Source organism: Nuphar pumila, chromosome 10, assembly GCF_984573655.1.
Source record: "Nuphar pumila chromosome 10, dmNupPumi1.hap1.1, whole genome shotgun sequence".
Lineage (NCBI taxonomy): Eukaryota > Viridiplantae > Streptophyta > Magnoliopsida > Nymphaeales > Nymphaeaceae > Nuphar > Nuphar pumila.
In genome coordinates, this window is record NC_143258.1 from 104,605,305 (window position 1) to 104,628,241 (window position 22,937).

A 22,937-nucleotide genomic window follows, 5' to 3' on the forward strand; every position below is an offset into this window, starting at 1 on the left:
ATAGCTCGGGAAACTTCGTTAGCGGAAAAAATAAGTATTGAACGGTTAGCGGAGGGGTATTTATAGGCGCCATCGGTGGGAACGGAGATCTTAGGCGGGAAAGCCATTTTTGCCATGTCATTTTAAAAAATGACATCAGCGCTTTTTGTAAAATGACCCATATACCCTCCGATACAAAATATAGGTTTAACCGTTTAAGTGATTTAGAAAATGGCGCATCAGTCCTTGAACGGTCTCTGCATTTTATAGGTAGAAAGGGGTTAGATAGGTCTGGATCATTTAGATCCGAATACAAATCTTAATAAACTGGTTAGGCGGGTTGACCCATTTGCGACATGAACCCGTTTAAGCGAAACCCAAACCCACCTAAGAAGAGGGTTGGCGGGTCGTGTCAGAAATTGCCACCCCTATATGCCTTTAATAGATTGCTTTGGATTGATTTTAAATTTTTTTTTTTATTTATAACTCCAAAAAACCATACCCAGCACAAAGACCTAGTCGCACTAGTCGCACTGGCTCAGCCTGTCACGGTCATCATGCTTCAACGGAAAACTCTGAGGCTAGAACCAGTGTTGTGAGAGGCGTACGCCTCAGTGCCTGAAGCATACGCCTCAGAGGCGAGGCACACGCTCAAGGTACTGAGGCGTTGCTGTGATGCGCCCCTCATCAACCTCCGACCAGTTGTGACCACCGACCACCGGAGTTGCTGTGCTGCAGCTGCTGCTCAGTCTTCTCCGACCACCGGACGACCGGCATATCCCTCGCTTCCGTACCAGCTGGGCGGGTGGTCCTTCTCTTACTGCCTCCCCTCCCACCGCTTCACTTCCATTCCAGTTGTGAGAGGCGTACGCCTCAGAGGCGAAGCGCAGGCTCAACGCCTCGCTTCGCCTCATCGCATTTAACAACCTTGGCTAGAACCCCTGCCCCAGGATCTATGCTACCCGTTGGCTTGACTTTAGACTTACTATAGAAAAAATACCTTGTTTATGCTACTGTCTGGTCTAAGATATTCATGGTTGTTGTCACATTAATAAGTCCACATTCCAATTTGCAAACGAAGGTGGTCCTTGAGAATGCTTTTGATTGATCGGAACTTGGAACAACCAAACGATAGCGACAAATTAATATCAATGTTTAAAAAAAAAATCATGAAAAAAGAGTTGAGAAACTACCAGGCTAATAAAAACAAAGTATCGCAAGAAATTGTTTTTCGATTTGCTAAAAAAATATTTTTTCAATTAGTTATTTTACCGATATTTTCCCAAAGAACACGTCAACTGTGGAAAGTCTCATTTTCTCTTGAGATTTTGGCTGACGATAAATGCTGCTTTAAATGTTTGCTCACTATGCACCCAACACTTTGGTTAGGCCAAACATAGAAACATGCTCAATAAGTTTACTCTCTCTCTCTCACCCATTATAATTTGTTGAGTACGACTCTCTTAGGGCACGTTTGACAGCAAGAAAGATAGAAAAGTGATGCAAAATAAAAAATTTAGTACAGATTTTTTGGACCCTTTCAAATCAAAGACTTCTCAGCTGAGAGAGTTTTTCTAAAAAGTATACTTTGGACAAGAAACATTCTTCCATGGTATAGAAATGTTCCCTATCAAGAGAAAATATATTTTTGCGCTCCCCACCTTCCATCTCACCATCACCACCACCACCACCCCTCCTCCTCTTTCTCATTTTTTTTACATTTTTCCAATATGTTTTTCTCATGCTACACAAACAAGCGAAAAGCTTTCATAAAAAAACTTTTCATATCAAAAACTCTTATATACAAAACTTCTTTTTCCTATAAGAGTTTTTCTCTCTTCCAAACATGCCCTTAGTGAGATTTGAACCGGAGATCCCCTTATTATAGGGAAGAACTTGATGAATAGCCGCATCTATATGATCCTAAATTGCCTAATCTTTTAGATTGAATGCAGTTATATTACGTAAGGGAATTTGTAATTTTTTTAGGCCATGTTTGAGTGCGTTTGTTGGGAGAAGCCATGATGAGGGAGACTGATGCCACTTTGAAGCAAATCAAATCCTCAATTTCACAGAAAACGTCACGGCTATTCATACTGAGATTACACTGCAAAAATAGAAACAATAAAAAATCAGGAAAAATAATGCACAAACTCAAGAAAAACAATAACTTTTCTTCCTTGTTAACAAGTATTTATAAAAAAAATAAAATCTTAATCTTATTTTTGGATCTTGGATAAATTCAATATCCGAATACAAAGATTCAAAAACTCTAAAATCTAAAACGGATCCTTATGAACCAAAGTCTAATTAGAGACAAAATAGGTGGATTTCTAATTTGCTTGAGATTCAAATTCACATGAACCTGATCCTTAGAAAGCGACTTTGGTTCATAAGGATCATTCTATACACTTTTACCAACCACGCAGAGCCCCAAGTTGATCATTCTATACACTTTTACCAACTTTCAAGACATGAATTCACACCCTCTTCAACACCCAAGAACAAATATGTTGCATGACAGGAATTTATCTTGAAATAACATCTAATTTCCCATAACTTCCGTATCATGACTTGAAAGGCGAGTAACCAACTGTTTTTTTTTTTTTTTTATGTTTACAAGAATAAACCACCCACAGGATCATAGACCTAGCCGCGTTGGCTCTACCTGCCATACTTATGGTCATTGTTCTGGCAGTGTAAAACTTCATAGGCTTACCCTTTGCGCTCAGGGAGTCACCATGCTTCGGCCTAGTGGCCTAGGTCCCATCCCACTACACCAAACCCCTTTGGGGGTGAGTAACCAACCTTGATTGACTACTTTCTCTTTTTCAACCATGCATTCCCCACCAGCACAATGCATCACCCAGTGCCAATTATGAGCCTTCTTTTTTCCAAAACAATGAACCAGCTTTGGCCATATGAATTTAGACACCCTACAGAAAATAAAAAGATGATCAACAGTCTCTTCCAGTTTACAAAGTACTCACCTGGTGGCCAAATTTCATCCCAAGCACTTCAATCCATCTTGAGTGAGCAACCGATATCACTTATTGTCATGCCAAGATTCGCAAACTATATATATTTGTAATATTTAAATAATGGACCATGCTCCTTTCCTGTACACTTCCCGCACTGTGCAGCTGAAAATACAGTAGTTTACTTCAATTTCAAGAAATCCTCATTATTGGCATTTCTATCAAACTTCATCAAGTAGGCTAGGAAGAAGAGGAAGATCTAAAATAAACAAACTTTGCCAAGCAGCATTAGAAAGAGTGTTATGTGTAACTTTGCTTTCCATCGTATCCGCTTGTCTGGTAGGAGCAGCTAGTGCACGTCACTTTGTGTTGGGACGTTGCAAGTTCAAAACCCAGTGTTTTTTGAAAGGAGCAGCCTCACGTACCTTTAGTGCCATCGCTCACATTGCTTTTCTAGTGCGCTCAAAACACATTTTCAATTCAGGATATTTGTGTGATTTTGAATCTCAAGCAAATTATAAAGTGATTCTGAATCACGTTTTTTGAAAGGAGCAGCCACTCACCTTGCTTTTCTAGTGTGGAGACGGTGCTCAAAACACTTTTTCAACTCAGGATATTTTCTTTGTTTGAATTTATAAGAAACCACACCCGAGTACACTAAGATCTGGTAGGATAGTTTATTTACACATATCTGGGAACTAGGTAGGATTCCAATTCGGATGCATTTCCTGAATCCACATTAAAAAAAATAAAAAGCCAAACGTGGCAGAGAAATAAGGGTACGTGCTTGAGGTTGGCAGATATTGGGGGGTTTTACAGAAAACGTGTAGAAAATATGCGGGTATATTATTTAAGATAAAAAGTTTGGTGGCCATTTAAAAATTATCAAGAAAAAGAAGAAGAAAGGGAGGACGTCAAAAACCATGAGAGTTAGGGAGGGATTAGGACCAAACTCTACTGGGTGCTCCAGTAGAAGAGAAACCCTAATCCTCTGAGAGAGAGAGAGAGAGAGAGAGAGAGAGAGAGCTCCTTCGTCGTTCCCATGAAAAAGAATCAGAACCCCCAAACTATTTCTCGAAAACCCTAGTTTCCTTCTTGCCCAAGATACTATCTTCCCCCCATTCTTTCTTTCTAGTCCCCCCCCCCCCCCCCCCGCCATTCTTCTCGGGAAGGCGAAATTTGGGTGGGGAGGGGATTCCACCTTTAGAGATGGAGGAGCGAGCGAGAGAAGAATCCGGTTCGTCCGACGAAAATCCGGGGAACACCCAGGATACGACGCCATTGTCCGAGGAGCCCCAGCCTGAAGCGGGTGGCAGTGGACGTGGAGACGACGAAGAAATCATCGATGTTACCGGGAATAAGTGCGAATTATCTCTTCTAGACACTTCATCTCCGGTGGGGAACCCGGCTTCCGGGTTGTATATTTTCAAAAACTCGTTCAATTTGATCCCTGATGCGGTCGAGCGGCTGCCGGGGTTGAAGACGCTGAAGTTCTTCGCCAATGAGGTGAATGTCTTCCCGCCAGAGATGGGTTGCCTGACGAAGTTGGAGAGGCTGCAGTTAAGGGTCTGTTCGCCGGGGTTCGGGAGCATCGAGCCGCAGAAACTGAAGGGATTGAAGGAGTTGGAGATTTCCCTGTTGCCTCCCCGACCGTCTGCCTTCTCTATCTTGTGTGGCCTCGCCAATTTGAGTTGCCTCACCCGGCTCTCTGTCTGCCATTTCTCCATCAGGTAAAACTCTAATCCCGTTGCCATCATCACTGAGGTAATTGTCGGCTTTAATGGTATTTGCCAAATTTGCTTATACATTGTTCCACAATCACCCCCACCGCCACCATCATCATCACCGCCAGTATGACCAACGCTAGTGTTGCCATCTCATTGTTGACGATGATAGTATTGGCTAAATTTGGTGAATCTGCTTTTCTCTTTTGTAGTATAATAGCCATTTTTAGTTGAAGGTGTGGAAATGTGTCAAAACCTTATTCATGTTCAAGACGACTGAGAATATGTGCATTCGATACGTTCTTAGAACACATGCAGGTATGCTATTTTCTTGATGGATTCTATGCTTGGTAACCAAGAAACGCTACGGCTATGTAACTGCACCTAAAAAAAACAGTGCGAAATTCAATTTTTGAACCCTCACTCATAAAGTGTTTACAGTGACAACGTGGTCAAGTAAAACCGTGTGCATGTGTATGCACATATATCCTGTGCATACTTTGAAAAATATTTGAAAACCCATTTCAATATGTCCAGAGAGGTGTGTATGCCTATCATCAATTGAGTTACTGCCAGCATTTGCGTCTCAAATGTTAATTTTAAAATAGAGGAGTTAATTAGTTACTGTGCTGGTCCTTAAGCTACTAATTGCCTATAATTTTATTTATGATATGGAGCAGGCTGAAATGGGTACTTTTGAAATTGTGTATTCTTGGAGTTGTCATTATTTTTATAATGCAAATAATAACAAGGATTGATTTTTCAACTAGTGTAGGCATACATCCATTTTTATCGTTGACAGTCACAGAGTTAGAGTTTTTATCCTTGAGAGAGCTAGATTGATTCATGGTCCTGTCAGATTTTCACTAATGACTCCTAGGCATGCTACACCTAGTTCTGTTATGCTCTTACTTCATTGTACTGAATAAAGTCATGCTTATTTTACATCGTGTGCATGCTGAAAAGATGTGCTCATCATGGTAACTTGAATACAATGTGATTGAGTTCATGAAACTTTTAAAATTTAGCATTTGTTTATGTTTTGAACTATAAAATACATTTGGCTTTTTTCATTGAAGAACATTGAAGCAATTCTTTTACATTTTTTGGGAAAGTGTTAGCATTGGTTGGATCAGTTAATCCGTGATAACAGACTTGTGTATTTCTCCCTCCAATCTTTAATATTTCCTGATGCACTTCTTTGTTGTCTGAGCAGTCAGGACTTGTCCATTTTTTATCAGATGGATGATTCCTGGTACCTACTCAATTACCCATCAACATCTTTGTACTGCTTAATTCTTGCTCCAAGGAACTCTGGCAGAAAATATCTCTTACTACCTCATTCCCATAATGATGGCTGAAATAAAGGTGCAAGGTGTTTTTACACCCTCTGAATGAGAAAAGAGAATCAAGCAACAATTAAAGCCCATCCATATTCATGGTCATCCATCCAACTCTCATTATATCTTTTTACTTTTAAATCCATTTTGAAGAAAGGGCACGACTTCAATGAAATATCAAACTGAAGGTGCTACTTAAACACAGGGAACTTCAAAATTCTTTGATGGAATAATCATAACCCATTATTATAAAAGTTCTCATTGCCCGGTAAGATGCACACTTATGTTATGGATTTGATAAGATGACACTGATGAATTATGCATCATGTGTCTCCAAAACGAGAAAGGGAAGGACAAATCTTTAATTGCAATGCTATGGATTTGATAAGATGACTGATCAAATATGGAATTTCACATGATTTTGTTTTGGAAAAGTATTTTCCCTAAAACAAGTGTCTCCTGAATATTTTAATATTGTCCTATCTCAGGAGAGCCTAGAGGTGAAAAAACAAGATGGTAAAAACATTTCATCCAGGCCAATTTTCCAATTTAAGGAAGTCATGATGCTATAGTATTCCCACCACCAAGACTTTATTAGCCAGATGTTATTTTCCCTCTGTCAATTCCAGTACTGTTAGACTGTGCCTGACACTTACAGATGGTTTATTAATAGAGAAGCAGTATTTCCTTTCATCTTGGTAACAACACTTGCAATCCAATTAGTTCATGCAAATGATATTGCATCCATATTGCTACTTTAATATGATTTGTTAATAGCACTTTTTTCATGCCATTTTTCTTATGGATATATGCATACTAAAATAGTTTTCTTATTACTTAAATTATTTTGCAGATATCTTCCTCCAGATATTGGTTCTCTTAGGAAGCTTGAATACCTTGATCTCTCATTCAATAAGCTGAAAAAGCTACCTGATGACATAGCTGACTTGACCTCCCTAAAATCTCTGAGAGTTGCTTGTAATAAGTTGGTGGATCTGCCTGTTGGTCTATCTTGTTTGATCAAGCTAGAGAGCATGGACTTGTCACACAATAGATTGACGTCCTTGCATCCTCTCAAACTTTCTTCAATGCAGTCTCTTCGTCTTTTGAATCTGCAGGTAATTTACATTGCAAAATCTGTTGCCTTAAAATTTTGTCTTCAAATTCCTTAGTTGCCTTTAAATTTTGCAACCTCTTTTTTTTTTTAAATGGAATTTCATATGTAATATCTTTATGCAAGTTTATGAGGATCTGTCTTTTGTGAAAATCACATATCCATGCTTAGTCTGTACTTTTTAAATCTATTATGACGATGCAATAGAGATTTTAGTGCTTCATCTAACCTGAGGAAATGGTTCTATTTCTTGCTTTCATTTTTCCATGGGTTTCCTTGTGCAAGTGATTCTGTATTTTGGCTGGCATAGTTCATGCTATCGCTTTCTTTTGCCTTCCGAAGAGTTCATGTCAAACTACCGTTGGTTTGGATGTGTTGTAGGGGACATCTATATGGTTACATCATCAAACCAATCTGCTTGTGGTTAAGATTAATAAGCAGAAGGGCCATTAAACCCAGTTTGATTATAAGAAAATTCTCCCACCGTTTATACCATGTTATATGCGTGAGAAAGAATCAAAGAATTCTGTGGCACAATAAATCACTTTTGGAGAGACTTATCATGAAGTCATTGGAATTAAGTTATTCTTTTTCTGATGAGCCAAATTAAGTAATCTTAGTAGAAGACCTGTAATAGCACATGAGGGTTTAGTGTTAATTTGCATTTGTGAGTCTTACTTTAAGGTTTTGGTGTTTCATTTGTGTCTTGGTATGAGTATGAGTATTTTAATTGTATCTTTGTCCTTTATTTGTTTGGGTTTGGTTGGCTCAAGACCGGATCCATTTAGATTCATTAAGGTTGCTTCACATCGAAGTTAGGGTTTGGGTGAAGTTGATAAATACCTATTGTAATGGGATTCTTCATTAGTGAAGAAGTTTCTTTTGGGCTAAGCAATTGCTTGTGGATTAAGGTTCTTTTAGAGCAACCCTAAGTTGTTCCTCTCTCTCTCTCATTTTGATTTCCTCGTTCATCACTTGATACGATCTCTAGGTTTATATCAATTGGTATCAGAGTTGTAGATCGTCAACGCGATTATAGCTATTAGAGAACTTGTATTGAAAGCAAGAATGATCAAAGTGCAGCAGTTGAGATGCTGACTTTGATGCAACAAACCAACGTTGTAAAAAATGCACAAACGTGTCTCTCCCCAAGGCGAGGGCCTTTGTGCCTTGAGGCGCATTTAAAAAACACAACAGGTTGACCCAAATTAGGGCCCCGACCCTAATTAGTCTCTTGCTCTCCCTCTCTTTCTCTTTGTCTCTCTCATTTCTCTTAGTCTCTCACTCGCGCTGTCTCTCTCATCTCTCGATTCGCTTTCCCACTCTCTCTATCCCCCTCTTTGCCAAAAGAATAATAATAAGAAGACTGTCTCTCATCTCTCTCTGCCGCCCGATACTCTCTCATCTCTCTCTCTATTGATGTTGCTCTATCTCTTTTTTTCTCTCTCCATCCCCCTCTTTCTTTTCTGTTAACCGACCCTTTGAGTTAAGGTATAGACAAAATGAGTGGATTTTGAGGGTTTCATTTTAGGCATTTTTGCATTCTTTTGCTTTGTTTTAAGTAGATGCATATATTCATGCAAATATGTGTTGGCCGACCCTTTTGATGTAGTGTTTAGTGAAGATAAATTGATTATAGGGCTTCACATTAGGGGCTTTTGTGTATTCATTAATTTTGTGGCATTCTATTACGTGTATGCATGCAAAAATGTGTGCTAATTCTTTTGATGTAGTGTTTGGTGAAGATAAATGGATTATAGGGCTTTAAATTAGGGGCTTTCGTGTGTTTGTTAATATTATGACATTCTTTTGTGTGTTAATTTTTTGGCATTCGATATTTTTTTAAAGTTTTCAATTTTTTTGAGGCTTAAACTTTACGCCCCGAGGTTTATGCCTTGCTTCACTTTTTGGTGGAGCGCTTCACTATGCCTCTACACTTTTCACAGCATTGCAACAAAGTGAGAAACTCTTATTTAGCCCTTGTGTTGTCATTCTGTGAAGCTGTATACTCTCGAACCAAATTAGACACAATGCTTGTATCGTGTCCTCTTGAAATTTATTATCTGTGAACCTAGAACTACCCAACATTAAAACCAATATGAATCCCAACCTATGTCACACAAACTCGGCTAGGGGGTCGACGCACCCACGTCGACACTCCCCGACACGGGTGTGGCTTCGGACACGGGGTGGACACAGTCAACCAAGTGTCAGACTTGGTCAACGCACTGGGGCCGAGTCTGTCCATATTTTGGACTAGGTCAACTTTGACCAAGTCTATTTTTGTCCATTTTAGGGCAAAAAACTGAAAAAAATCAAATTTTTTATATTTAAAACAAAATAATATATATATATATATATATATATATATATATATATATATATATATATATATATATATATATATATATAGCCAGTCTGTGTGCACAGTCACATGGCCAGTGCTATCTTATTACTTTGATCGTTCCCCATGTTATCTTATTAATTTATTGTTATATATATATATATATATATATATATATATATATATATATATATATATATATAGCCGAGTCCCCATGTCCAAAATTTTTGAAATTGCGCTGCACCCATGTCGCACCCGCACCCGCACCCATGTGACATAGATCCCAACTTATACTCATCTATACCTATATGGATCCAAGGATCCAAGATTCTATTAACCCAAATCCATCTAGCTAGAACTTGATTTAACACATGGATCCATTTGAGATACCTCTACATCAACCATCAAAGACGAGGATTCCATGCTCATCAAGCTTGCAACTTCTAGAGATTAGATTTCACCATGAAACCCTCCGAATCCATACTTAGCCAACACAAGCTGCTTTAGAGCAATGGTTTGCAGCACTGGAACAAAATTAAAAGAACATTGAGTGGATGAAGCAGAATGGGAATGATAGCGCATGTCCGGAGTAAGGGTTTGGTGTCAATTTGGGTTTGTGTTAACATAGACACCATTTGGATAGGGATGCCTAAGTAACATTTTCCTATCATAATGGTAAGGGCAAAAAAGGAAAAAATGAATTCTTCAAATATACTTCGAAATAGCATTTCATTTTTGAAAAAAATTGCAAAGTTACTAATTTTTTGTCATGGCTACCCCTGTTTCTATTTTTATATATGAAGTCTTTGGTGTTTCCTAGGTGGATCTGTATTGGTGATGTTCTTTGATGTTATGATGGCTTGGAAATTTCTTTGGATATGATCAATCTTAGTACAATAGCGTCATCATTTGGTAGCATAATGAGTAACCCTAGGTAATGGAAAAAGATGGAAAGACAAAGCCTATCTCCTTAGGGATTCTCATGGTTTACTTATGTAGCTTTGGTGCCATGATTGCAGTTGTAATGCATCTATTAGTCTTTGTATATGGTTGGATGTAATACTGGAAAAAAACATATCTTACATGCATGACATTGCTTTATCTATTCTATCAAATTATTTTATAAACTATAATCCCCTCGCAACTTGTAAGTTTGGAAATTTTAGTGGCATAAAATAAAATGTATTCTCAAGTTGCCTAGATGCTCCTTTGACTGTAGATATACCAGAACCCTATCTTAGGCTACTTGTAGGCCAAGTTCTCAATCCTTTTGATATCTTGCATCTTGCTTGGATATTTTTGCTGTTTGACTTTCTATTATGCTGTGCTTCTATATCTGACCAGATGCCTTCTGAAAGCTTTTATCTAAATTCCAAGTTGTCTCAAGCTTTTGTGCTCACTCATAACATATATTTAATCTATTTATGTCCTTGTTTTGCCGCTTAGCTTGACATTGTTAACTCATATGCTTTAAATTTTCATTTGTCTCTAGCACAATAAACTATACAGTTGCCAACGAATACCTTCATGGATACACTGCAACATGGAAGGAAATGGGAGGGAAGCTGCACTGAGTAAAGTGGCGAGTTCTATTAGTGAGGTGGATGTACCTGATGCTGTTGATAGTGTTAAGGAAAGTCATTCTATTGGTGAGTGTGGCTACAACTTCAGAACTTGTTTCTATTTTTCTTGTCTTCTTAGCATAACCTTTTATTCTGGTGCACTTAAAGGATGTCAGTGACTATCTTCAAGTATATCCTCTGAAACTGCATCAAACAGTAGATCTAGTTCTTGGAGAATGAGAAAGGGGTGGAAATGTAGTGACTGTCAACAAGAAAAGGCTCGTCAGGAACGATTGAACAACAGTAGAAAACTGAAATCTGGGAATCATGATGAGATGTTGAGTGTGAAAGTAACTTCAAGCTTTAAGCCATGTAGTGTCACAAAGAGTGATGGATGCCAACTGCAACATCTGGATGGTGAAGAAAAGCAGTCACATTCTGAATCTGGGCAAAATTCTGATGTACACGTGTCAAACATGGCCAAAGATCTTCCTTGTGCTATACTTGACATTGCTTCAGACAGTGGTTCTCAAATTGTTACTGTCGGTCAGGTTGATGACAGTCAAATTCAGTCAGACAATGTTTTTGAAGATTGTCCTGGCATTCCATCTACTGTGATTGATGATTGTAAACAGTGTGAATGTGAATCAGACAGCAATTGCAGGAACCGTAGTGTGTTCCCAGTGAGCCATCTCAAGGAAATAGAAAATGAAGATGATGGTAGGTGTGGGAAACAGAAATGCATTTCGAAGTCAAAAAGGCATTCTGACAGGGCTCCTGATAATCCTAAACCAAGCAAATGCCGAAGACCAGTTGATGATTGCTTAAATTTATCATGCAAATACAGTACTGAGTCATTCTGTGGTGTGAATGACCATCTACCGGATGGCTTCTATGATGCTGGACGAGGTCGCCCTTTCATGTCACTGGAGAATTATGATCACAGATTTTGCCTTGATTCACGTGAGGTTATCTTGGTTGACAGGTTAGACCTTATGCAAAACTACTCTCCAGACTCACACATGTTTACAAATAGACACATACTCTCTCTCTCTCTCTCTGAGCTCATGTTGTTTATGTGTTTTCATTAATGTATCTGAGGATGTCATGTCTTCTACTGACAGACATACTGATGAGGAGTTGCACGCGATTGCATTGTCAGCACAAGCACTGCTTTCTCGGCTAAAGCAGGTGAAGCAATCAACAGACAAGAGAATACATGAGGTTGATAACTTCGTAAGGGCATCTGTGCTTGCCCTCTTTGTTTCAGATTGCTTTGGTGGCAGTGACAAAACTACAAACATTGTTAGGATGCGCAAGGCTGTTGCTGCTTCAAATTATCAACAACCTTTCATCTGCACGTGCTCCACTGGAAGTGATCATGAGGTCAGAAGCTCCTGCATTTCAAGCATGATAGATGCTGTAAGCTTCAGTAATCTCTGTGAGCAGTCACTACGGCTAATCAAAGAACGACACAATTCTAACATTGTTCCTATAGGGGCTTTGCGGTTTGGTATTTGTCGTCACAGAGCAGTTCTCATGAAGGTGTTAATACCAAATTTTCTTTTTCTTTTTCCTGTTGTCATTATGTGTATCATTGTGATTGCCCATCACTATGTTATGTTCTGACTGTTCATTTGAATTGTGAAGTACCTTTGTGATAGGGCAGATCCTCCCATCCCTTGTGAGCTTGTTCGAGGTTATCTGGATTTCATGCCACATGCTTGGAATGTCATCCTCATTCAAGATGTCTGTTCTTGGAGGCGTATGGTTGTTGATGCATGCTACCCTTCTGACATTAGGGAAGAGATAGATCCAGAATACTTTTGCAGGTAGTTTGCTTATTTCTCATATAATATGTCTCTCTCAAAGTTATTCCTACGCTTTTAAATTGATTTTTCGTTTCCCGCTTATGAATTTTAAAATACCTCCCTTCTCGCTTCCGCTTTCCGTTTCCACTTCCTAATCTGGTAACCTTGGTCTCTCTTGTGCCCCCATCCACCCACCTCCCCCAAAATAAAAATAAAAATAAATTTTAGTAGGTTCTGGATATCTTTTTTAATGCATGAATTTGAACATCTTGCATGATTAGACATCAGATAAATAGCATGACTAGGCTTGTAGCCAGTGCTATTGGGTTCCAAATATTTTTGTGTGTTTCTCCTTTCTACTTCATATGATTTGTGCTGACCTCATGAGATGCAACATGTCTGTTTCAGGTACATACCCTTGAATCAGTTTCATGTTCCTGTCACCAGTCCGGACTATTTGACCATCTCTGGGAGATCTTTTCCTTCATTATCACTATCTGATGTAGTGACGGAGAAAGCTTCAGGGTCGATTGTTAGAAGATGCATGTTTGGAGCCATTGCAGCTGCTGCAAAGGTGTTCTTCGTTCGTATACTCTCTGCACCAATCATGATAATATTTGTTTCAGATCTGATAGTAGTGCTTGTTGTTCCATTTACTATAATTGTTAAACTCGTTCTTTTGAACTTATTAGATAGTACATGTTGGAACTATGCAAGTATGCAAGAATTCACTTGTGTCATTGTCATTCTTTGGTCTGGTAATTCATCACTATTTGGTGTGTGAATTCATGCTTGCGTTCATTCTAACAGAAGTTGCATGAGAAATCTGGGTCTTATTAATGGCCCTGCTTTGCTATCGAGTGTTTCTCAGGGCATGTGTTGCTGTATAAGCTGCAGCAGCAGAAAGTTAGCAGTAGCAAATTTATGGGGCAATCCTGATATAACCTGCTCTAGTGGGAACTATGTAAAATGGGTACCTTAATATTCCCCACGTCTGTGTTACTGGTGCTGGCTGCTGCCCTATATGGACATTGTAAGAAAAATGATAATGTGGATGTTTTGGATCGGGTTCGGACAGATCCGATCCAGTCTGTAAAAATATTATGTAAAAAGTGTTTGTATTAAGGGTATTCTGGTAAAATACCGAACCCTAATGTTTCATACTAAATACTAATGAAACAGGAGGCAGCCACGTACAGGAAAAAAATCGTGGACTGCTCCTCTATTCCAACGTTGGCTTCTTCTTCCTCTTCTCACACTTTGCTGCAGGATTTCAGAAGGCATATTTCAAAGATTTCTTATAGACATGCTAGACAATGTATAATATACATTATATGTTTTAATAAATTTTTTTTAATATTTTCTTTATGTATTATGTTTATTATTTTGTGTTGTACAACATACACAACCTACGTGCATCCTTGCAACTTTTTTCTTTTGGGAAATAATTGTGTTGTGCTGGATGTAACCATGTCATGCCATTTACTGGCAGCTATGCCCGTGATGTGGCTTGTGAGGCATGTTGCCGGTGTCAAGATGTGTTATCTGATTTTCTTCTTTTGACACCAAAAGGAGAGCCCGATGAATTTAAGATAGAAAACAAAAATACAAATATTTGAATGGTTCACATCTGTAAAAGCTGAACGTTTGAATTATTTTTGGTGATCTAGTCAAGGTTCTAAGTATCATATAGTTACCCATATCGGTTGGGCCCAAAGTAACACCATATTGTATCGTATAGTAAAATATCATAAATTTGTAATAAAATTGTTTCAAAAAATCCAAAAAATAAGAAAAATCAGAAAAAAATAACAAAAATTCTTAAACAATCATGTCACATGAAACAATGATGAATTGTACAAAATGCAACCATAAAATCACATATGAAACATTTATGTCTCTATGAACCACATATGACATCATCAAACATCAACTAATATAGAATCATAGATAATATTGCATGCACATCTCACAAGAATAATATAAAATATTAAATATCTTGCAATTAAGAATATGCCACAAGACTCATACTTTCATATTACATAAACAAAAACAAAATAACCAAGTTTATGAAATATGAATAGTTAAATGTTAAATAGCCAAGTTTTTCTAAAACATATTATATAAAACCTCAATAATCATAATCTTCTTCTCATCATTATCTTCTTCTTTTTCTCCTTCTTCGACATTCACATCGTCTCCAAGATACGTGAGGTCTTCATCATCTACCTCCTGTGCTCCTTTCACGTTAATTCATTGAATGTCTTCTTCATTCAAAAGAGTCCCTGATTCTTCTTCAACCCATGCATCCAGTTCATCAATATGTTCCAAACTGATGGGATCAAATTATTCTTTGTGCCTCCTTAATGATAACTTTTCGATTTGCTTAAAAAGATGACATAAAAAAATTAAAATTAGTTGGGTTTTGAATGATATAAAAAAACTTCAAATAAACACATGAAAATGACAAATAAACTTTATAATTTTATTTACCCGAGCCTCATTCGTAAGTTATAGAGAAGGTAAATGAGGTTATTGAGCCATTGATGCTCCAATCTATTTCTTTTTTTTATATGGATTTTGCTCAAAGACACTCTTGTTTTTTTTTGTATCCACTTGCACTACATGTTTGGCTAAGAATGTGAATGACAAAAGCTCTCAAATTTGGAACATCACTTTTAAACCTGAACCACTATATGCTTCAAAAAACAAGAAAATGAGAAATCAATAAAATAATAATAGATACAATCTTACAAAATATCATAACTAAATAATAATATGAAATTAAAATTGAAATAGACAAAATAAATTACCTAGACGCATCATGACGCGGTTTCGCATTGTTGTAGGTCTCTCCATATCATACAATGAATTATCATAAGTTTTCATTTCCTTATGAATTTGTTATTGAACCCTATAATCAGGGTTCAACCTTTCAATATAATCCAAAAGTCTCTTGTTGGCTTTCCTGTCCATTTTAAACGTAGGGAAGTATATAAATGCAAGATTTAAATAATATGTTGTATCCTGAAGAGGTTGATGAAGTTGCTCAGTCCACCTATGATCAATGATGTTCTATATAGGTATGTACAACTTTTTTTCCTTCAAATTATCCCTAATGACCTCTTCTGCCTTTTTCATGACCTCATAGAGATAACCCGTAGCTGGTCAGAATTCACTTATTAATATAATATCTATAATTTCTCTAGGCTTCCTTTTTTGTGCTTGGGGATATGCATTATACTCGTCTTATGAAAATACTTTTTTAGTGCAACTTTATTATTTACTAGACTTTGCACTGTAAAAAAATTCGTAGCAAATCTAGTAACGGTACTACGAATCAACTCAGCACCACTAGTGTACTTTTTATTAGGCTCAAAACCCATGTATGATTATAAATAAATTTAGTAATTTTTTGGCAGCGTTCAATTGTCTGCTTTATCTCATCCATTTTGTCAATGTCCTCAAGAATGAGGTCTATGCAATGGGCAACACACAAGGTCCAAAAGAATGACCCAAAAATTTCTACCAATTCTTTACTTACTGACATATAATTTGCTGCATTATCAGTAATAAATTGTACAATATTTTGAGGTTGAACTTCTTCTACAACCTGATAAAAAACTCTATTGACTTCAAAAACATAGTTTTTTGAGACAATATAAAAGAAAATTTATCAAGGTCCTTGACTTTCTTATGCTACACCCTGTTTCTCTCCATGACTGCCTTATCTCATCACGATATGCCTTAATTTCTTTCACATTAGTATCTAAAACTTTTTTTCTCAAAACATGATATGAAGGCATCTTGTATTCAGGTCGGATACGGGTTATGACATCTGTCATAACCTGAAAATAAAAGAAATTTGCCACAATGAAGGAATGCATGCATCATAGAACCATCTCCCAACCACAACATTTACTTGCTCGACTAAATGTTTAAGAATCATAGTAGTACGAATGTCGGGTTACGCCCCAGTGTCAGTCCTAGAAGGGATAAAACTCCTAATAGAACCTCTAGCTCTACCTTCTCTTGAAGAACTCCCTCACCCTCCTCTTTTTTTTGTACCAGTAGCGACACTACTATTGACACCAACCACACCTTTCTCCTTTGCTGTTTAACTTCCTACTTCTGATCTTGTGATAGGGGTTGTAGGATCAGAAGTACAGAGCTCATCGCTATAATACACATCATCTCAGGGTTCTGCATACCCTATTTCTGCCTTATTTATCTCTTTTGTCTTTTTCCTCTCATACCATTAAGTAATTGTTAGCATTGTCATTTCACGACATCCAACAATTTTCTTGACATGCATACTTTTACATTATGATGTGTCCCGGCTAAATGATGTTTCAACCGAGAGATACCACTTGAAGAAGAATTTTGGCAATAGTTGCAATTGATTTTTAATCAGTTTTCACTCATTACTTGAGTGCCCCATTGCCACGCCAGATTCTCTGATGCTATTTTGCCCCCAAAAAACTCGATAAGAAGCAAATAGTAGGGATTGTTTTACCTTAACCCACTTAAGTGAAAAAATGATGAAAATGCACTATTGATAAAATCGCAAAATCCTTATCTCTTGCACACGAATTGGCATTCAAATCGATCTCACGGATCCTAGGGTGCATGGGTTCTCTTCTAACAACCTTTAGACAAATATAGAAGACAACCCTCAAGAGGCCTTTAAAACTCAAATCTTAATAAGTTTCAGGTCTTTTTTAAGGGCGCCACACCTGTATCGTACAATACACCTGTATCGTACGATACAATACAATAAATGTGTCTATTGTATGATACAGACGATACAGGTACAATACGTCAAGGTTTTAAAACTCGCTGAGTCAACTCGGTGACTCGGCTCGGCTCGGACCTCCAGCGAGTCAACCCGGCAAGGTAAACTCAGTTTGCGAAGACTTGGTTGCGACTTGTCATTGACTCGGCCGAGTCACGAGTCATACTAGACTCGGGCGAGTTCTGGGCACTTTTGGCTTGACAAAACTTGATTAAAATTCTAATTGGGCGACTCATATTGTTTGATATTTTAACTTGATTAAAATTTTTTCAATTTAATTTTTTGTCTTTCTCTATTGCATGCTTAAGAATGTGTTATATTTTATTGAATGAAGGATTTCTTATGGGACTTGGAGATGGAAGTTGAAAACATTGAAGAAGCTAATCTTATTGATGATGGAGTTGAAGATGTAGATGCAAGGGAAAATGCAACCACTAGTACTCCAATTCAGCCATTAATTTCTACTTTCAACTCAAGAATTGATTCAAATGAAGTTTCAAATAATAGCACTTCGCCTCTATTTGAGATTTGACTCTTAACTTGAGATATCATATTTTGCAAAAGTTGATGAATTGTGGATGTTTGAAATTTGATTTTTTGTGTATCAATTTGGTGATAGACTTTGTCATTGTGTTATGATTATTAACTTTATACTTATGAACTTTGTAATTGTGTTATATGGCCACAGGCCTTATGCTTTATACTTTATATTTCTTACTTGTACAGTTGTACTAGATTGTGGTGAATGGTTTAAACTTTACTCAACATCTTTAGCTTATCATGTGATGATTTCTAAATTTTCAATATATTAAGAGTTGGTACATAAAAAATTAGAATTATTGTCACTCATTAAATTTGCAGATTACATATGATACAATGCGAGTACAAATCGAAGTGAAAACTGAAAAACGAAAGTTGATTGCTGAAATGTATTGCAGATTGCTCAAGTATGGTTATCTTTACTTTAGTTTTTACTCTTACTCCTGTAAGTTTTTAACTTAACTTAACTTTAGGGTTTGTTTTTATTGAAATATTGAATTATTGTTTTGCTTGGTTGTTCGATTTCTTGCTATTAGATGAATAATTATAAGTTAGATATAGTTTTACTTAATGTTATTTTACTTATTAATCAATTAAACTAGTAATTAAGTCATTCTATAAACCTTTATATGTGTAAATGACAATTTATATATTGTTTTTCTTTTAAAATAAAAAGTTAACAAAACCCGGTCCGAGTCACCGAGTTGACCCGCCGAGTCACGAGTCAATAAAGAATGAGTCGAGTCCCGAGTCATTGGGTTTTAAAACCTTGCAATATGTACTCGTATCACGATACGAGTGTGTATCGTATCATATTCCAAAAAGTAACAACACATGTCGTACCGTATCGGACGGACTGGATCTAATAATTTATTTGTTTGTTCTTTTTTTTTGTGGACAACCATGTGGTTTGTGTTGCTTGAATTCTTCGTAAATGAAATGTTAATTCATTGGTGTTTTGAATAATTTTTGGTGATCTAATGATTTATATATTCAGTTTATGTTATTTGAATTCTTTTTAACTGAAATACTAATTTATTGATGTCACGAGCTGCAGGCTTAGTTGTCTGCCATTTTATTTGCTTATCTGCATGGTTTTATATCATAGTTCAAGTGTGCACCTAATGTCTTTAATCACTGCTCTTGTGCATTTTAATAATTTACATATGTGGCTCTTTGTGAGGAAGTTTGATCCTGGGATATTTGGATGCACTGAATAGTTTTTATGCCGTAAGCATGTTTTTTTTGAGGAAAAGACAAATTTTATTAGCAGTAAGAGTCGAACAGGCTTCCGGTTAAAGAGAGATCAACCAAGGAAGCTGAGAACAGAGGAGAGTGAGAATGAAAAAGTGGGAGCAGCCACAAACATGTTTTTATGCTGTAAGCATGTTATATTTAATTCTTTTGATGTTATTAGTATGAGGAAGCAATCTTAATGCCATGCTTACTCCTGGAAGACATTGCTCTGCCCCTCTAGGCTGATTAGATATTCTAGGACAGATTAACAATCTATGGTAAAATGATTTCCAATTCACAAATTGTTTATTACATGCTGGTTCACCAAATTTTGTTCATATAGGAATAGGGTACTTCAGATTACCCTCTGGAGATAATCTTCTGAACATTTTGGAGACATCAATTAATAACTATGAGGCTATGTCACATGGGTGCGGGTGCGGCACTTTCAAAAATCTTGGGTGCGGGGGTGCGGCAAAAAAATAAATAAATTATATATATATATATATATATATATATATATATATATATATATATATATATAAAGTCCAAAAGTTGGACATAAATGACCCTGGGTGCGTTGACTGCACCCAGGGTCAGGTTGGCCGCATCGGGTGCGGGTGCGACGCGGGTGCGGCACCTAGTTGAAGAGTCCCTGTGACATAGCTATGAGGTTAAATTTCCCAATAAGTTGGGCCCTGATTATCGTAATGAATCTAACGTGCTGTTTGTTTTGTTACTTTTGTAATGTTTTTTCGTGTGATTTTATTTCTATTTAAGTGCTTACGGCTTGTTAATGTGACCTTTATTTCATTTTTGCGTCATGGTTTCTAGGTTAAATAGCCTATAGCTTATAGTTTAATTCTTGGTGCAGATTCACACTTTAAAAGCATATGATAGTTCTCAGGAAGAAAGGAATTTGTTTGAATACGCCTGCTTAGGAGAAGTAAGAATGTTGCAGGCTGTGAAGGGTCATCCCTGTATTGTGGAAATTTATGGGCACCAGATCTCTGCTCAGTGGGATGCAGAAGCTGACGGGAAAAGGGGAAGTCATCTATTGAAGTCAACGATTGTTATGGAGTATGTCAAGGGAGGTTCTTTGAAGGTACGTGAGTGCCTGAAATGTGTTCCAGGATTCTCTTAAACTTGCATCATTTTATGAAGTGCCATTGTTTCTCGGTGTTTCAGGCATATATAGATAAGCTAGCAACAGATGGTGAGAGACATATTCCTGCTAGGTTGGCATTGTTCATCGCAAGAGATGTGGCCTGTGCATTGGTTGAGCTTCATTCTAGGCACATTATTCATCGGGACATAAAAAGTTTGAACATTTTGATTGATCTAGATGAGAAAAGAGTTGATGGAAGTCCACTTGTGAAGCTCTGTGATTTTGACAGGGCTGTACCTTTGCAGTCTTTCTTACATACATGCTCCCTTGCTCACCTTGGTATTCCTCCACCTGATACTTGTGTTGGTACTCCTTGCTGGATGGCCCCTGAGATGGTGCAGACAATTCACAGAAGGGAGCCATATGGACTGGTAAATTCTCAATTTACTGAACCGTGACACAGTTCCAGTAATATCACATCTGTATTTAGTGTTATTTAACATGATGAGATAAAAAAACACCTTTCTGAGAATTTTGAAAAAAAGTGATCTTTACTCTTCATAGAAAATGATATCTTTACTCTCTTTGAAAAAAAGTGATCTTTTACCCCATCATTCATTCTGAAAATTAAGTTTTGGCAACTGTTTCTGCATAGTTGGCTGTGAAAGTTTTTGCTCCAAAAATATACTGATTTTATAAAGCTGGCAGCAGCAGCATGATTTGACACAACTTTGGCTTTTCGCTTTATTTTAGTTTATCACTACACTTTGTGAACGTACTTTTTTCTGTGAGGAGTCTATTTTAATTTTATTTTGTGAAAAAGAAAGACATGCGGATTAGACATGTCATTCACTCGCTGCATATCTAGCAGATCACCCTGTTACCCATTAGAATTTCTCAAATTCCTTTCTTTTATTACGGGCCATTCAAAAGTTCTACTTGAGATGATAAGTGTGAACATTGAACTACCCATCCTTGTGGAGATCACCAAGAAATTTCTTTATTCACATATTGCTGTGGATTGGTTTCCTTGGTTGTAAGTGTAACTGCTTCAGTTTGTGGCTGCAGGAGGTGGATATTTGGTCTTATGGGTGTCTTCTCTACGAGATGCTTATGCTTCAAAACCCTTATGCTGGGTTGTCAGACTCTGAAATCCAGGCTTCCATTCAGGTATCATCATTTTGACAAAATAAAATCAGTAATATTTTACCAATTTTTTTTCAGGTTCTCATTGAGAATTGTGATGCCTTTGATAGACTTTTTTGTGCTCAAATAATGCATATACTGTCACAAACTTCTCATTGAGAATTGGGATGACTTGAAATGGGTAGGCCTACAGTAGCTGTGTTTGTACACAGATTGAATAGAGATGGGTGATCTTTTTGTGCTCAAATAGTGCAACATACTATCACATTAGTCTCGTATTCCCAACCTGTTTGTTTGTTTACATGCATGACCTACTAGGATATTATTATTGCAGATTAAGCAGCGACCCCTGCTTAGGCCAGAGTTGGAGGAACTAGCAGGACCATCTAAGTTAAAAGTATCTGAATCTGATGTATCATCTCCATCTGTTGGAGAAGATGCAGAAATTATGAAATTGTTAGTGGAGCTGTTCCAATCGTGCACTCAAGGAGAACCTTTCAACCGACCGACTGCAAAAGAGGCTTATGACATGCTTTGTGCAGCTTCATCGCCGATGGCCAATTCAGAATAGACTTGAAACTTGAATATGAAGATCTGGTTGTGGTTCCATGAGCTGGCTGGCTGGTGGTGGCTTTAATGTTATCATCTAATGTAGATTATTGATTATTCTTGCGGGCTCTAAATCTAACATCAGGGATGAGTTTCCTGTGTCTGAGCTCATCACTTTTTCTGAGTCGGACAAAAATGTAGTTCGATAATTTACAGTCTGGTTGTAATTTGAACTCGAAATTTTGATTTTGAATTTATTTCAAGTGACGTTATACATCAAAACACCTGTTTTGGTGCAAAGTTGGAGTACCTTCTTTCCGAGTGACATCAAAATGTAACAGGGGTAACTCATTTTCACAATGAGGTTAAACAAATCATTCATTCAAATATTAAAAAAACAATGGGGTTATTCCACATAATTAAGGCACGTTCATGCAAGCATGCACATTCATCACTTTTCAAGTTATTTCATAGGAGCTTTTCTGATAGGCAACTTGGGGATAGCCCCATGGCTTTGAACCCGACACCCCTTGGTCATTGACGATACAACCTAACTATCCAAGATCCAGCTATTGCATTCAACCCGTTCTTGCATCTCAGTACTATTCCTACTCAAGCATACTTCAAACTTAAATGGGATCTGATAAATTAGTGCTGGTATAATTGCACTCGTATCAAAAGAGTTATTAAAACATGTGTTTTGGTTAGCTG

The 22,937-nt window shown here is 37.3% G+C and overlaps 1 protein-coding gene across 1 annotated transcript; it reads left to right on the forward strand.

Annotated features, from left to right (window-relative positions):
- The first annotated feature begins 3,880 nt into the window (after window positions 1-3,880).
- LOC149827747 (uncharacterized) lies at window positions 3,881-22,508 on the forward strand. Its single transcript, XM_090018568.1, has 11 exons — window positions 3,881-4,687; window positions 6,875-7,139; window positions 10,972-11,128; window positions 11,225-12,026; window positions 12,166-12,586; window positions 12,692-12,873; window positions 13,261-13,426; window positions 20,298-20,528; window positions 20,612-20,962; window positions 21,600-21,701; window positions 22,012-22,508. Exons 1-11 carry the CDS (start codon window positions 4,167-4,169, stop codon window positions 22,246-22,248), a joined length of 3,435 nt encoding a protein of 1,144 aa, XP_089874694.1. The 5' UTR covers window positions 3,881-4,166; the 3' UTR covers window positions 22,249-22,508.
- Window positions 22,509-22,937: the final 429 nt, after the last annotated feature.